The sequence below is a fragment of the Anabrus simplex genome, chromosome 1 (genome assembly GCF_040414725.1).
Source record: "Anabrus simplex isolate iqAnaSimp1 chromosome 1, ASM4041472v1, whole genome shotgun sequence".
In the NCBI taxonomy this organism is placed as follows: Eukaryota; Metazoa; Arthropoda; class Insecta; order Orthoptera; family Tettigoniidae; genus Anabrus; species Anabrus simplex.
Genome location: NC_090265.1, coordinates 811,776,798 through 811,794,653, shown reverse-complemented (window position 1 = coordinate 811,794,653; position 17,856 = coordinate 811,776,798). Strand labels below are relative to the sequence as shown.

The following is a 17,856-nucleotide window of genomic DNA, read 5'->3' as shown; positions in this document are numbered from 1 at the left end:
TGAAAAGATGGGTGACATTTTTAAATGAGGATATCTACAATCTCAAAAACTTAAACGTTTACAGATGTAAAACTTGGTATTTGGAATCTCCTTTAAAAATAAAAAAATACGTGTTTTTTCCGCAAAATCCCACTAACGGGTTGAAAAGGGGGGGGGGGAGGGAGGGAAGAATTGGTTGAATACCTTTTATGAGGATACTTATATCTCAAAAACTGAAGATGTTACAGACATGAAAACTGGAATTTGGAATGTCATTTAAAAATAAAGAAACACATATTTTTTTGTTTTTGAAAAATCCAATGAACGGGAGTGACAAACGGGTTTGAACTTAAAAAATATATCAATCAATCAATCAATCAATCAATCAATCCATCAATCAATCAATCAATCAATCAATCAATCAATCAATCAATCAATCAATCAATCAATCAATCAATCCTGATCTGCATTTAGGGCAGTCGCCCAGGTGGCAGATTCCCTTTCTGCTGTTTTCCTAGCCTTTTCCTAAATAATTTCAAAGAAATTGGAAATTTATTGAACATCTCCCTTGGTAAGTTATTCCAATCCCTAACTCCCCTTCCTATAAATCAATATTTGCCCCAGTTTGTCCTCTTGAATTCCAACTCTAAGGTGTTAAGGTTACACGTAGATGGACTGGAGTTTTTAGAGTTGTATATGGAAAACTTATCTGGGGCGTGGCAAGATTAGAAATATCTGGGCAACATGTTGATCGTAGACTAATCTGTTCATTATTCAGGATCCGGGAATAATTGGAATCTCGTCTTATTCGTCTACTAATGTCATTCCACGCAATCTCTCCGCTGACAGCTCGGAACATACCACTTAGTCGAGCAGCTCTTCTTCTTTCTCTTAATTCTTCCCAGCCCAAAATTTGTAACATTTTTGTAACGCTATTCTTTTGTCGGAAATCATCCAGAACAAATCGAGCTGCTTTTCTTTGGATTTTTCCAGTTCCTGAATCAGGTAATCTAGGTCTACAATATATCTCAGACACTTAACATGTTACAGACTTGAAAACTGGTACTTGGAATCTCCTGTAAAAGTAAAGAGACATAGATAATTTTTTCTGAAAATCCACTTAAAGGGAACAAAAAAGAGGGTGAATTTTTAGAATAAGCATATCTAAAGAATATCTCAAAAACTTAACATGTTACAGAAGTGAAAATTGGTACTTTTAAACCCTTTCAAAAATAGGAAATACGTATTTTTTTGTTTTCGGAAAAAACCACTTGAGGAAGTGGGAGGGGGCGGGTAGAAAGGACTGAAAAGTTAGTTGAATTCTTTGTACTAGGATATTGATATCTCAAAAACTGAAGACGTTACAGACGTAAGAATTGGTGATTGGAATCCCCTTTAAAAGTAAACACTTATTCCTGAGCCATGTCTAATGGCACGTTCATAAATGTGACGTTTTTTCAATATGTAAATGGCTTCCTATGGCCTCAATTCGAATAGCTTATGTGTTTCCGACAATGTACTGGAGAGAGCAGCACTATGTGATATAAACACGGAAGATCGTTCCTTTTGCGAGACGAGATGTATTATCTCTCTAAAGGGTATCTTTGCTTTGTTTATGGGAGATAAATTAACAATGGAGCCCACACAGAGCAGAGCTGGATTCCTATCTTATAAATGGGTGTTTAATATATTCAAACCTTGCTCATAATAACATGCATCTTATTATTTTGATTATGCATATCGCAGGTACCTTAATTCTTCTTTAACTTTGGTTCTGCAGTTCTTTAGTATTACTATTGGCCCTATTGATTATGGCTGATCGATATGCGTCTTCCGCCCCAAACAGCGTGAATGGGACGTGTGTTTGTTAGTATGTTTGTGACTATTCCATGATGATAACTGAGTCTCTAATTGATTCCATTTATGTGCACTGCATCGTACGGTATTTCGGCATCAAATATATCTGTGCTCCCCGTGTCGACTGGAAGTTCCATTCTCGTCGTACGGGGCACGTGACATGGTGGTTTTGAGTACGGGATTCTTCCAATCTCGTTGTTATATTGTTTGCGTCGTGCACACTGCTGTCTGGTGTACGAGAGACCTGCAGTTCGTGACCAGGTGAGTCACCCTATATGGATTGGTGTTGGACTTTATTAATTGGAGCGACCGCTCGTATTGCTGCCGTACTGGCATATGTGTGTGAGTTCGGGAGTGTGTGCGTGAGTGAGGGGAGCGGAAAGATGATGTACCGGTCAGTTCTATTTTCGTTTTTAATTTAGTTTCTGTACCTTATTTTTGTTCTCGGTACAGTATTACTTATTTTGTCTTGGTCTCTGTCTCGGGCGCTTGCTTGCCCGTGAGGCAGCCATGTTTGTTTACTTTCATTCTTGTGGGCGATGCTCGTGCCTGTGTTTTCTCCTTTGATTTTAATACACTTCTTTGGTCCAGATACATTCCTCTCTCTGGCGTGATATTATCTTTCATATTTGTTTTACCTGCCTTTTTCTTCTCCATGATGCGGAGAGGGGTTTTTCGTAGAGATATGGCTATTGTTGTTGTGTGGATAATGAGCAAAAAGAATATATATGCTTGAAAGAAGTCAATCTCGTAAAAAGAACGACCTAACTGGGCCGTGTGAGCTGTATTAATACCTGCACATGATGTAACGAGGTTATATTTGAGGCGGCGAGCTTCTGATAATAGTTATCTGTATCTTGGAGTGTAATAGCGACGCGCTCACGTTATAATGTTTTGACATCCATTGAACGAGGTATGCTTATGTTACAATTCCTTTCTCTTTCTAAGTTATTGACATCACTATTTTGCTTATCCGTTTCAAATTTACTTTACCAATAAACCCTCATTTAAGTTTTATCCGGATTTTATTGCTGTAGTATTAGATCGATATCCTTATTAATCAATAATGAGGGACGTTTTCAGCTCAAGGCTGTGTTCTCCTGGCCTTTCATAGTCGTGCTCCATGCCTCATTTTTCCCCTACGTACGTATCATTTTACGTCTCACGTCATCGGTAGGGAAAGGGGTGGTGCATTCCTTTGATTTCGGAAAATCCAATTAAGGGAGTGAAAGAATTGAATTTTTTAAAATTATTTGTATGAGGACACTTACGTATTATGAAAACTAAAGTTGATACAGACGTAAAAATTGATATTTGGATTCTTCTTTAAAATAAAGAAACGCACATTTTAGGGGGAAAATAAACTTGGTGGGAAGGGGGTGAAAAGGAATTTAATTCCCATTATGACACATATCTCGAAAACTGAAGATGTTACAGTGGTGATAATTGGTATTTAGAAGCTCCTTTATAAATAAACACGTACTTTTTGTTTTCGGAAAATTCACTTAAGGAGGGAGGGTGAAAGGAAGAGAAAATTTTTTTTTTATGTGAATACATATATCTCAAAAACTGATGGTTACAGAGGTGAAAATAAGTGTTTGGAATGTCCTTTAAAAAGAAACACGCATTTTTTTTGGGGGGGGGGTAGAATCAACTTAACGGGGGTGGGGTAAAAAAGAAGTTTAATTCTTTTGTGAGGATACTAATATCTAAAAAAAATATGTTACAGATGTGAAAATTGGTATTTGGAATCTTCTTTAAAAATAAAGAAACACGTCTTCTTTTATGTTCGCAAATCCACTTAATTGGGGAGAGAATTTTAATATTCGTTGAATAATTTGTGTGAGGATACTTATATCTCTAAAAGATAAAGATGTTACAGACGTGAAACTTGGTATTTGGAATCTCCTTTAAAAATAAAGAAACACACGTTATTTTTTTTCGGAAAGTCCACTGAAAGGGAGAGGGGTGGAAAAAAGGGAAAAAGTTGAATTCATTTTATGAGGATACTTATATCTCTACTGAGCTCGATAGCTGCAGTCGCTTAAGTGCGGCAAGTGTCCAGTATTCGGGAGATAGTGGGTTCAAACCCCAATGTCGGCAGCCCTGAGGATCGTTTTCAGCGGTTTCCCACTTTCACACCAGGCAAATGCTGGGGCTGTACCTTAATTAAAGCCACGGCCACTTCCTTACCACTCATAGCCCTTTCCTTTCCCATAGTCGCCATAAGACCTAGCCTATCTGTGTCGGTGGGATGTAAAGCCAAATAGCAAGATACTTATATCTCAAAAGTTAAGATGTTACAGATGTGAAATTTGGTACTGTATTTTGAATCTCCTTTAAAAATAATGAAATACGTACTTTTTTCGTAAAATCCACTAAGGGGTTGAAAAGAATTGAAAAAGTGGGTGAATTTTGAAAATGAGTACCGGTATATCTACTTTATATGTCAAAAACTTAACAAGTTACAGACCTGAAACTTGGTATTTGGTAAGTCCTTTAAAAATACAGGAACACGTACTTTTTGTTTTCGGAAAGGCACTTAGCAAGGGGTGAAAAGAAGTGAATAATTTTTAATGAGGATGGTTATATCTCACAATCTGACGTGGAGATTGATATTTGGAATCTACTTTAAAAATAAACTTTTTTTTTTTCGATTTGAGATAAGACTGTTTCTCATATGTACCGTTCTATGTTGCATGGTCATCTTAGCCCCAGAAGGCAATAACACAAACGTGGTTTCCAAAGAGTTTCCGAGGTAAATGAAAATCATTTTGTCGGTGAATGTCTATACTTTAGGGATTTTCAGATAATAATCTTAGCACAGTACCAAGGAACGATTTATTTTATTACTTTACGAAATCCACGCGAGCGAAGCCGCGGGTAACTGCTAGTGTATACATATAACACGAGAGGAGAGCGGCCAGCGATGTCTCCTGACGTGAAATGTACTGAACATGTGTGGGAAATGCTGAATCATGCTGTTGTTCAGCGTCCGCACCCTCCAAAGATCCGCCGAGTGGCCATCAAGACCGCCGTCAAGAAGAGGAATCGTCTCCATAAAGATGACCTTGGCACCTGATCTGTAGAATACTATGGCAAATACGAGCCCTGCTAGACGATAATAGAGGCCACATTTCCTACAGAAACGTCTCAAAGCGCCCAAATGCCACAAAATGCTGTTTGAAACAGAATACAGTTGTTTCTGTATTTAAATTGTAATGCTCTTTACTGATATGATTCAACTCGTGACTCTTTACAACAAAAAATAAGTAAATTCCGTAATGACTAAGGCCCGGGTGTTGATGACGTAAAAATATTTAAAATATGCACATAAAATATTAAAAATGGCTCTATTAAATGTCCTAAAAATTAAGAAAATGCGTTATAAAATGATGTTAAGAAAGTTTTTAAACCGTTCAGAAAATAATAGGTTAAACACAAACTTTCAAACTACATTATATAGGCCTTTTATTTGGAGGCTGCTCGAAAGAATACACAATACAATGAATATTGGTTGAAAAAGAATTCTAAACAATACAAGACGATTTGAGAAATTAATTTCTACAGAATTTAAAATATAAATATGATTCAGAAACAAAGACTGGAAAGAACAAGAATAAGACAACTTAATATTATATTGAAATGTTTTATTTCAATGTTTGTATAAGTAACAGTTAAGGCTTTCAGACATAATTCCATAAAAATAATATGCTAACATGACAGAAGGGACAAAATGACCTAAAGAGACAAATATCTCCAAAATATGACAAGAAATTCTCGAAAATCAAAGAAAATGCTCTTAAAACATAAAATGCAAATAATGAAAAATTAAAACCCACAGCCTGTTTTCAGTCATTCAACAGTGTCAGGAATAGAATGAATGAAGCCCCCATCTAGCGATGAGGATAAGAATTGCGCCGGCTACCGAAGCCTGTCGCACTTCTCTGGGGCAATGATGAATGAATGAATGAATGAGAGATGAAATTAAATTATATTGGAGAGTATTGCTAGAATGAAAGATGAAAGGGGAAAAGCGGAGTACCCGCAGAAAACCTGTTCCTCCTCCACTTTGTCCAGCACAAATCTCACATGGAGTGGCCGGGATTTGAACCACGGAATCCAGCGGTGAGAGGCCGGCGCGCTGCCGTCTGAGCGACGGAGGCTCTTGCAAAATAAAAAAAGGTTATATTTGTAATTGACGTGCTAAGAACAAAGTTTGTATATATTGGTATATTGCATCTGACCACACAATAAAAAGGTGACATGTCATCAACAGCCGGGCCCTATTAATAACCTTACAAAATTACTAAACGGCCCTTGAGGCGGTAGAGGTGGGATCCCTCGCTGAGTCTGAGGTAAAAACCAACCCTAGAGAGCAAACAGATTAAGAAGAAGAAGACAAAATCACTAATCAGGTACGCATCAGGGCGAACACACACAGTGCATTATAATGTGTGTACTGTATGGTCGGAAATAAACGTGAACCGGGTATATGAGCGTTGGAGAGTTGGTCATACTGATAAATAATTTGAAATATTCGATATCTAGGAGCCTCCGTGGCTCAGTCGGCAGCGCGCCGGCCTCACACCGCTGGGTTCTATGGTTCAAATCCTGGTCACTCCATGTGAGATTTGTGCTGGACAAAGCGGAGGCGGGACAGGTTTTTCTCCGGGTGCTCCGGTTTTCCCTGTCTTATTTCATACCAGAAACACTCTCCAATATCATTTCATTTCATCTTTCATTCATTAATCATTGCCCCAGAGGAGTGCGACAGGCTTCGGCAGCCTGCACAATTCCTATCCTCGCCACTAGATGGGGGCTTCATTCATTCCATTCCTGACTCGGTCAAATGACTGGAAGCAGGCTGTGGATTTTCAATTCGATATCTCGCACCATTGTCATTTTAACAGCCCCTGAAGTTAACCAAGGAGATCGCTTCGCGGGCGAATTCAAATGGGCTTTGAGAGGCGGTGTTGGTAAATCTGCACGTGACTTAAGACCGGCTTGAGAACCATGCCAACAGAACAGCACCAAACACAAACACGCCGTGAATATCAGCCGGTGTCGCCGTAGCGCACTTGCTAAGGCGCGATCGTGTCAGCTCCGAGGTCCGTGTTCAAATCCCTTGCCTGACGCAGTTTTTTCCTTCCACTGGTGGTCTCAAGCCGGTCCTATGCCACGTGAGGATTTAGCAACACCGCCTCACAAAGTGAATTCACCCGCGAACTGATCTGATTGGCGCGAGATATCGAAGTATACTTTTTCAAATTATTTATCAGTATGACCAACCTACTAACGTTCATATACCCGAATTACGTTATTTTCGACCACCCTGTATAAATCTTCCATTTAAACAGCCATGGGAATAAAAGTACCAAAACTTGAAATGGAAATCTACAACATTTCTGGCGGAAGTCCAACCACGTGGTTCGTATTCCACTCAGAATTGGTCTCAACGCTTACAATAACAAGATCAGCCGCAGTCCTGTGAAACTTCCAGCTTGCATGGCCTCGTGTTTTCGACCCTGGTAAACGAAAACGAGCGACTGACAATAAGGTGAGAACACTTGAGTGATCTCAAGTCCCTCCTTCAGGTAAGGAAGTTCTTAACGGTCTTGAGTGTCAGCGTAACTCACTACTAATGAGTAGTTCGGTCACTTTAACCGATCTTAATGAAGAACTAGTTCACAGTCAGAACATTTGTTTCAAGATCACCATTCCATTTACTCACCAATGTTCTACAGAGGTGAATTCGTTCGTTTCTGCAGGGTAAGTTCTGTGCTTGAACAAGAACTGAATATGTACGATCGAAGAGAAGTTAGAGACTTGCAACAGTGATAAATGCGAGGGCTATAAATAAAGTATAGTGGAACCTCCATTAGTCGAATTATCAGTATCTCGAAGGAATTTAAATTTCCCGGCCGTTTGCCCTATTTTGCACATGTATTTATTTCTCTATTTACCGAGCTCGATAGCTGCAGTCGCTTAAGTGCGGCCAGTATCCAGTAATCGGGAGATCGTGGGTTCGAGCCCCACTGTCGGCAGCCCTGAAGATGGTCTTCCGTAGTTTCCCATTTTTACACCAGGCAAATGCCGGGGCTGTACCTTAATTAAGGCCACGGCCGCTTCCTTCCACTTCCTACGCCTTTCACATCTCATCGTCGCCATAAGACATATCTGTGTCGGTGCGACGTAAAGCAAATAGAAATAAAATAAATAATAATAAAATTTCTCTATTACTCGAAATTCGGTTATACGAATTTCTCGATTTCTCGAAGAAAAAAGAAAAAGAAAAAGAAAACTCTCTAACTCGAAGTTTGTGCAGCATCAGCTGCGTAATATAGCATCTGTGGTTTGCGAGGAACAGTTAACAAGTAAGGAAAGGGTTATGGGAACAGAAAACTAAAACTTCTAGTGATCGGAAAAATCGGCGAAGCCTCTCTGTTTCTCAGGTGTGAATTAATTACCGGTCACGTAGTCGCGGATGACAAACTCCATTTACGAATCTCGGCCGCGTGGTATTGACGAGAAGTTTCAACGTGAAAGGAGGGAAGTTTAACAGTAACAACGGAAGAGACTAACGGATTTTTCCAAAGGTGTTAACGGAGGTATGTTTCTTGTTTCACTATTTTTTTAAAGTTACTATAATAAGGGTTATGATTAAAGTGAAGTCGTAAAAAAGAGTTAGTTTGTATTTTTAAATACTGTTAAAAATAATATATTCAGTATAAACCCGTAGATACACACGATTAAATTATGTGTTACACATGCTCAAAAACGGTATTCTCTGTATCTCGAAATTTCGATAACTCGAAATAAAATTTACCTCCCGAGGTGATTCGAGATATCGAGGTTCCACTGTAGTGGCTACGTAGTCCAGACACTCGCAGGAGATCGGGAATGCGCAAATAGGGTAGGAGAGCGGTCAGATGGCGCTGTTGTCGATATGTATTGTACATTTGACGGGCATCCAATTGGGAGTGTTGTTGCTGTGTGGCGTTGAAGTGAAGAGTGTCGATTTCAACGCTCTATAGCATGTTTTCAAAAGGTGATGAGCGTTCGTGGATTAAACTCGATTTTACCGCTGGCAAAAATGCATCAGAATGTTATCGAGGATTACGTGAAGCCTGTGGCGAGAATGCATTATCGTATAGGGCTGTTACACGACGGGCCAAGGCGTTTCGTGCGGGTCGGAATGAGACAGCGGATTTACACCGCACTGGTCGGCCGTCTCAAGACTGACATCGTGAGTGGTCTCGTTTGTGTGGACCATCAATGGAGTGTCCGCGAAGGGAATTATCCGTAGAGCACCTGTACTCCGCGCAGTAGAGCGTTCCGTCGCCTTCATCAACAGCGAACAACTTGCCAACTGTCCCCAACGGCTTCCCCACATTTAGCAAAATGTAATAGACTTACGGTGATTACACTGAAGGAATGTAATGCAACTGTACTTGTTAGTTCATGAGATATTGGGTTGCCACGACTTCTTTTTTTATATATATATAAAAATATATATATATATATTTTACAAGTTACTTTACGTCGTACCGACACAGATAGGTCTTATGGGGACGATGGGACAGGAAGGGGCTAGAAGTGGGAAGAAAGCAGCCGTGGCCTTAATTAAGGTACAGCCCCAGCCAGCATTTGCCTGGTGTGAAAATGGGAAACCACGGAAAACCATCTTCAGGGCTGCCGACAGTGGGCTTCGAACCCAGTACCTCCCGAATACTGGCCGCACTTAAATGACTGCAGCTATCGAGCTCGGTCACTACTTTATTTACAGCCTTCGTATTATTTTTGTGAGACTGCCAAGAGAAAAATATAAAGAATTACAACTGCAGCTTATCATCCACTGTTGCCTCGGAAGAACCACAAGCTGAATTCTATAGACTCAACTGGACGTTCAGAAGACTCTAGTTTCAATGAGCATTGCTCTCAATTCGGTGAATCGAAATGCTATACTTCTTCTTCTGCTTCTTCTTATTCAACATATTTTTCCACATCTGTGGGGTCGCAGGGGGTGCGAACTATGTAGCAGATGTGGGTTTGGCCTCATTTTACGACCGGATGCCCTTCCCGATTCCAACCCTGTATGGAGGGATGTAATCACTATCACCGGTTCGTGTTTTCTGTGGTGGTTGGTAGTGTAGTGTGTTGTCTGAATATGAAGAGGAAAGGTTTAGAACAAACACAATCAGCTAGTCCCCAAGCCAGAAGAATTAATCAAACGCGATTAAAAACACCGACCCAACCGGGAATCGAAGCCGGGACCCTCTGAGCCGGAGGCCTCAACAACTGACCATTCAGCCAAGGAGTCGGACCGAAATGTTAAGCATCTAAACGAGCTCAATCACTCCGAAGTGTTAAACAATTCAACAAACTGAACTAGAACTAGCTCCCAATTGACTCGCAAAGGAGGTCTGTGATCCGTACGATAACTGGCCATCAGCTTAAGACACGTCATCGTGATTATAGAAATAAGCTGCAACACAGCCGACGTATGACTATTTACCGTTCCCCCTCTCTTAGCACGTGTCCTTGTTAAGGCCATTTGATGACCTCGATGCCGTAGCTGGACGGAATGGGGCTAACCGTCAGCCATCAGCAGCCGTCTTCATTTTTTAGCGTCCATAAAAACAATGACACTTTCACACGTCAGTCCTCGGGGCTCAGTAGCCCTCGAATTGATACAGAGACTCGCTGGATCCACTAAAACGAGTGCCGGGCTGAGTGGCTCAGACGGTTACGGCGCTGGCCTTCTAACCCCAACTTGGCAGGTTCGATCCTGGCTCAGTCCGGTGGTATTTGAAGGTGCTCAAATACGACAGTCTCGTGTCGGTAGATTTACTGGCACGTAAAAGAACTCCTGCGGGACTAAATTCCGGCACCTCGGCGTCTCCGAAGACCTTAAAAAGTAGTTAGTGGGACGTAAAACAAATAACATTATTATTATTATTATTATTATTACTAAAACGAGTTTCTAGCGGTGTCAGTTGATCGTAGTCAACGAGAAACCCGAGCGTAATATGGACTAATATAATGTACGCCTATTTCTGTTTTATAAATATAGTACGTTAAATAGTCCGCCTCTGTCGTGTAGTGATTAGTGTGATTAACTGCAACCCCAGGAGGCCCGGAATCTATTCCCGGCTTTGCCACGAAATATTAAAAGTGGCACGAAGACTGGAACTTCGTCCACTCAGCCTCGGAAAGTCAACTGAGTAGAGGGGGTTCGATTCTCATTTCAGCCATTCTCGAAGTGGTTTTCCGTGGTTACCCACTTCTCCTCCAGGCAAATGCCTGGATGGTACGTAACTTAAGGCCACGGCCGTTTCTTTCCCTCTTCCTTGCCTATCCCTTCCAATTCACCCATCCCACAAGGCCACTGTTCAGCATAGCAGGTGAGGCCACCTGGGCGAGGTACCGGTCCTCCTTCCCAGTTGTACCCCAGACCAAATGTCTTACGCTCCAGGACACTGCCCTTCAGGTGGAAGAGGTGGAATTCCTCGCTGAGTCCGAGGGAAAATCCTACTCTGGACGGCAAACGGACTAAGAAGGAAAGAAAGAAAGAAAGAAAAAAAGAAAGAAAGAAGAAAATTACATTAGATATAGTATTCTAGAAACTTTGTGGACACTGTGTATTTCTATGACGTTATGCTTCCAGGGCGCACGCAATTATAAATTTTGACCTGTAAGCTTTTTCGAATAATTACAGTACTAGAAATTAGAAGGGATAAAAAAGCAGGCATGTTTTCGCAAGGAATCAAGCAAGTCAAGAAGCTTTTAGTGACTGGTGATATCGTGCTTATAGCCATGGGACTTCCAGTTTTATGTGGAATCCGAGCCAGAAGAACGTGGTTTTGCATTTCAAAACGTGCAAAATAAAGAGTGTACGCATGGCACAGTTTTCAGCACAAATTTTTATTTTCGCAGTTTGTCTTGGAAGAAAACACGAACTAAACTTCATCTACGTATTTGCAGTTTCATGATCACTTAAAAATCTAAAAACCAAAAACTAATCCCCATGGCGTGACAGCCCCGAAGGGCCATGGGCTACCAAGCGACCGCTGCTCAACTCGAAGGCCTATATATTACGAGGTGTCGTGTGGTCAGCACGACGGATCCTCTCGGCCATTGTTCTTGGCTTTCTAGACCGGAGCCGCTATCTCGCCGTCAGATAGCTCCTTAATTGTAATCATGTAGGCTGAGTGGACCTCGAACCAGTCCTCACACGCAGGTAAAAGTCCCTGACCTGGCTGGGAATCGAACCCGGGTCCTCCGGGTAAGGGGCGGGCACGCTATCCCTACACCGCGGGGCCGGCCACTTAAAAATCTGAACAAATCGAAATATCTGAACGAACTGACTTAGTTAATTTTCCCAAGTCATTAATTAGGTTGACAGTCCTGAGAGAATTAATTGTTTTCGCCACCGTTTTTCTGTTTGTCGCTTGATCAATTCCTTTATACTTCAGTGTCAAAGCATCATACGCCTGATTCTTTTGACTTAGCACGCTACAAGCACGGACAGCTCTTGTATAAATCAATGAACTCCGAAAGAAACCCATGTCTCACATTGGCGAAGATCTGCCATAGTTTAACGGTAATACTGTATGATAAGCGTAACGGTTAGTGTTATTAGCTGCCATCCTCGGGGGCCGGGGTTCGATTACCGGTACTGCCAGAAATTTAAGAATGGCAGGAGGGCTGGTATGTGGTTGAAATGGTATACGCAGTTCACCTCCACTGAGGGTGTGCCTAAAAAGAGCTGCACCACCTCGGGATGAGGACACGAGTTTACTATGTTCCGTCACAAAAAACAGGCAAATTGAACAAGATTTGTGGCGATGTTTGAACTGTAGCGTCCACATGCGACGACACGGTCTGTGGTTGGTGCAGATATTTAGGCTTTTGGTCTCATACCTCTACTCCAATCTCCGCGCATTTCACAGTTATCCGGCCCTTACACGGCGACTTGTTTGCAACGATCTAATTTGCGCAGACATTTGCAGAGACAAGCCGCCGCGTGTGGACCGGCCGTGGGTTAGTGAGGGTGAATAACGGCAAGGCAGTTGGCATTTAAGGTTGCTTATTATTTTATGTTTATTGTGTTTTAATGCCGGGAGTGCCCGAGGATACTTTCGGCTCGTCTGGTGCAGGTTTGACACCCAAGGGTGACCTGCGCGTATGGGTGGTGGTGGTGGTGGTGGTGGTGGTGGTGGTGGTGGTGATAATGAGGTACGGAGAGGGTGAAGACCGGTGTCGACACATAGCCAGCCAGCTTTTGTCGAATGACACCACGGGGTCTGCTCGAGGCCTAACGTCAGTCAGGAAGTTGAAGAAGTCCGCGTCACTTCGAAGCCTCCTAAAACCTATATGAGTTGAAGGGACGTTAAAAACATATTATCATTTAATCAGATTACCGTCCAGGGTTGGTTTCTCCCCTGGACTCAGTCACGGATCCCACCTCTACCGCCTCAACGGCACTGTTCTGGAGTGTAAGACTTTTGTTTCTTTTTTCTTTTCTTTTTTTACAATTGGCTTTACATCGCACAGACATAGATGTATTATGGCGATAATAATAATTTCGTGTGGCTATTTCTAGCCGAGTGCAGCCCTTGTAAGGCACACCCTCCGATGAAGGTGGGCGGCATCTGCCATGCGTAGGTAACTGCATGTTATTGTGGTGGAGGATAGTGTTATGTGTGGTGTGTGAGTTGCAGGGATGTTGGAGAGGGCACAAACACCTAGCCCCCGGGCCATTGGAATTAACCAATGAAGGTTAAAATCCTCGACACGGCCGGGAATCGAACCCAGGACCCTCTGAACCGAAGGTCAGTACGCTGACCATTCAGCCAACGAGTCGGGCAATAGGGTGATGATGGGATAGGAGAGGCCTAGGAGCGGGAAGGGAGTTGCCATGGTCTTAATTAAGGCACATCCCCAGCAATTGTCTGGTGTGAAAATGGGAAGCATCCGCCTCTGTGGTGTACTGGTTAGTGTGATTAGCTGCCAACCTCGGGGCCCGGGTTCGATTCCCGTCTCTGCCACGAAATTTGAAAAGTGGTATGAGGGCTGGGACGGGGTCCACTCAGCCTCGGGAGGTCAACTGAGTAGAGGTGGTTTCGATTCCTACCTCAGTCACCCTGGAAATGGTTTTCCGTGGTTTCCCACTTCTCCTCCAGGCAAATGCCGGGATGGTACCGCTTCCTTCCCTCTTGTTTGTCTATCACTTCCAATCTTCCCATCCCCCACCAAGGCCCCTGTTCAGCCCTGTTGATGTGCCAATCATCATGATGGTCAATTTTAATATTAGCATTCAAAGAAATGAAAAAGGGAAATTTTCTCAAACATCACTTTAATCTGAATGTTGTGCCGAGCAACACTGGGGAATTCATTTATTGATCTAATTTTTACTCGTAATATTACACCCGAGCTCTTAAATTATATCTTTTATTTCACATATCATAGACAGTCCGGTTCCTTGGCTGAACGGTCAGTGCAGTGCTCTTCGATTCAGAGGGACCCGGTTCGATTACCGGCCGGGTCGGAGATTTTAACCTTAAATGGTTAATTATTCCCTTGACTCGGGGACTGGGTGTTTGTGGGATCCCTGCAACTCACACACCACACATAACACTATCCTCCACCACAATAACACCCAGTTACCTACAAATGGCAACTGTCGCCCACGCTCATCGGAGGGTTCTGCTTTACAAGGGCTGCACCCGGCTAGAAAGAGACACACGAAATCATTATATCACAGACACATACTACACCGAGTTATTACCCACATTCCACGTTCTACTGAATTAAATTTATTATCCACATAATGATAATGATAACCTACAACCTGTTTTCCAGTCATTGACCGGGTCAGGGATGTGAATGAAACGGATATAGGCTGTTATTACAATGGGGCCGCCACTCCCAAGGTGATTTATTAATGAGTGATAAATGCTATGAAACGATAATGGAGAGTGTTGCTGGAATGAAAGATGACTGGGAAAACCGGAGTACCCGGAGAAAAACCTGTCCCACCTACGCTTCGTCCAGCACAAATCTCACATGAAGTGACCGGGATTTGAACCACGGCATCCAGCGGTGAGAGGCCGACGCGCTGCCGTCTGAGCCACGGAGGCTCTATCCACATAATATTTTCCTTTATTTCTAATAAGCAAATTCACATAACCCCGCGCCTATTACAATAGTGACAGCCTAACGCCAAACTTAATGCTGGAAACATTTCTTTTTTGTTTTGTTTTTTTGCTAGGGGCTTTACGTCGCACCGGCACAGATAGGTCTTATGGCGACGGTGGGATAGGAAAGGCCTAGGAGTTGGAAGGAAGCGGCCGTGGCCTTAATTAAGGTACAGCCCCAGCATTTGCCTGGTGTGAAAATGGGAAACCACGGAAAACCATCTTCAGAGCTGCCGATAGTGGGATTCGAACCTACTATCTCCCGGATGCAAGCTCCTCACAGCCGCGCGCCTCTACGCACACGGCCAACTCGTCCGGTGAGAAAAGAAACATGTCTTAGCAGACAAGGTAGTGATCCTCATACTACAAAAAACGTAAAATTAAGCAATTTCCTCAATTGTGCCGAAGGTTGAAGGGATAAAGGGCCAGAAAAGGTTTCAAATTGCGAGTCTTGGATAGATCTTTTTAAAAAAAAATATATATCGAAAATCACTTCCGGCCTAAATGCAGTTCCTGAAAAACAGCCTAAATCGCTTGTTTCTTTATTAGTTTATTATTTCAAATCCCAAACAAATGAACTTATTTACATAATTATTTCTGTAATAATGGTTCAATACCCTCAGGAGTTTATTTGATTTTTTGAAAAATTCCACACCGAACGTAGTTATAAGGACTTAAATAAAACTCTTGCATTGACTCAAAATAGCGCTCGTAGTGGTGCTTAAGTGGAAAAAAAAAATGAAATGTCGCATGGCTTTTAGTGCCTGCAGTGTCCGAGGACAAGTTCGGCGTGACAGAGGCAGGTCTTTTGATTTGACTCCCATAGGCGACCTGCGCGTCGTGATGAGGATGAAATGATAATGAAGACGACACATACACCCAGCCCTCGTGCCAGCGAAATTAACCAATGATGGTTAAAATTCCCGACCCTACCGGGAATGGAACCCGAGACGCCTGTGACCAAAGGCCAGCAAGCTAACCATTTAGCCATGGAGCTGGACGGTGCTTAAGTGAAACTCTGCACTGACTCACATAAGCGCTCGTAGTCAGTCGACCGGATAACGATGATTAAGAAAAGAAATATAATTGTTAGGAATAAATGAGTCCGCCTCTGTGGTGTAATGGTTAGCGTGATTAGCTGCCACCCCCGGAGGCCCGGGTTCGATTCCCGGCTCTGCCACGAAATTTGAAAAGTGGTATGAGGGCTGGAACGGGGTCCACTCAGCCTCGGGAGGTCAACTGAGTAGAGGTGGGTTCGATTCCCACCTCAGCCATCCTGGAAGTGGTTTTCCGTGGTTTCACACTTCTCCTCCAGGCGAATGCCGGGGTGGTACCTAACATAAGGCCACGGCCGCTTCCTTCCCTCTTCCTTGCCTATCCCTTCCAATCTTCCCATCCCTCCACAAGGCCCCTGTTCAGCATAGCAGGAGGTTCTGGTCATTCTCCCCAGTTGTATCCCCGACCAAGAGTCTGAAGCTCTAGGACACTGCCCTTGAGGCGGTAGAGGTGGGATCCCTCGCTGTGTCCGAGGGAAAAGCCGACCCTGGAGGGTAAACAGATGATGATGATGAGGAGGAGGAGCAATAAATGAATATATTCTCATAATTATATTTTATTTACCTAAAATTCGTAGCTCATGTCCCTAGGATGTTTTCAACATGGAGTTGCTTGCCTGAAGGGCATATGACACACACTGGGGGCTGATTTAGAGGTTACTTACTTCATCAGGTGTAACTTTAGCTCCTTCTTCCAGGAGCTGGAGCACTTCCTTGGTGTTACCTCTGGCTGCAGCCTCGCGAAGCTTCCCGGCCATGCCCTGGCGACATCTGGAATCAAGATAAACAAGTCAGTAAAGAGCATGGCAGAGTCACTGCTTTTGTAATTTTATTCATTCTATGGAGAATACTGAAACAGTTCCATTGGAGAAAATAAAAAATAAAAATACTGTTTTGTTATTTCATTCCGTGTGTCACTAACTTTTACTAAATTTGATTTTATTGGTACATTAGGACAATTTTACTTATTCTGTATTATTTTAGATACGTTTCTTTTTCTTCCCTTTTATTATTTTAGGGTCTGCCTGGCCGAGGCGGTAAAGGTGTGCTCGGTTTGCCCGGAAGGACGTGGGTTCGAATCCCCGTCAGAAGTCCTAAAATTTAAGAAACGAGATTTCCACTTCCGGAAGTGCATATGGTCCTGAGGTTCACTCAGCCTACACCAAAAAAGTACCACGTTAATTCCTGGGGGCAAAGGCGGCCGGGCGTAAAGCTAACCACTCTACCCCATCACGTGCCGAGGTTAACAATGGTGGAAACCTTTACCTTCCACTCCCCCAAGGGTCTTCATGGCCTGTACGGAGAAGACTTTGCTTTTGCTTTGATTATTTTATAGTTTAGTAGTGTACTGTGTGTGTTTGTGTGTGTGTGTGTGTGTGTGTGTGTGTGTGTGTGTGTGTGTGTGTGTGTGTGTGTGTGTGTGTGTGTGTGCAATATGTGTAATATAGCATGTTGTGAACTGTATGTACATTATAAGACCCTGGGCGCTTTAGGGCCGTATTGTCATCTTCATCGCTCCGGTCGAGTGAGTGCGGCGTGCTATTCGGAGGCAGGGGCTGCCTGTCGTCGTTTGGAAGGCCCAACTACTGAAGGTAATCGCAGACATTTTTTAGCAGGTGATACCTCCAGGCAGATAGCTTGAGAGGAAGGTTTCAAACTTCTTTTATTCATGTAAAGTTCTAAAGTCATAGTTTAAATGTAAAGTTTCGGCAATTCTGAGGACTTTGTTCAAATCCCTGCTGCGAGACATGTAAATTAAGGGA

General features: G+C 42.8%; 1 protein-coding gene across 1 annotated transcript in view; it reads right to left on the bottom strand.

Moving 5' to 3' along the window:
• dgo (ankyrin repeat domain containing protein 6 diego) overlaps positions 1-17,856 on the bottom strand; it is a 348,810-nt gene that overhangs the window by 165,368 nt on the left and 165,586 nt on the right. Inside the window, exon 2 of the mRNA XM_068224967.1 lies at positions 16,759-16,864. Coding sequence (XP_068081068.1) covers positions 16,759-16,864 — 106 coding nt within the window. The remainder of the gene's footprint in view (positions 1-16,758; positions 16,865-17,856) is intronic.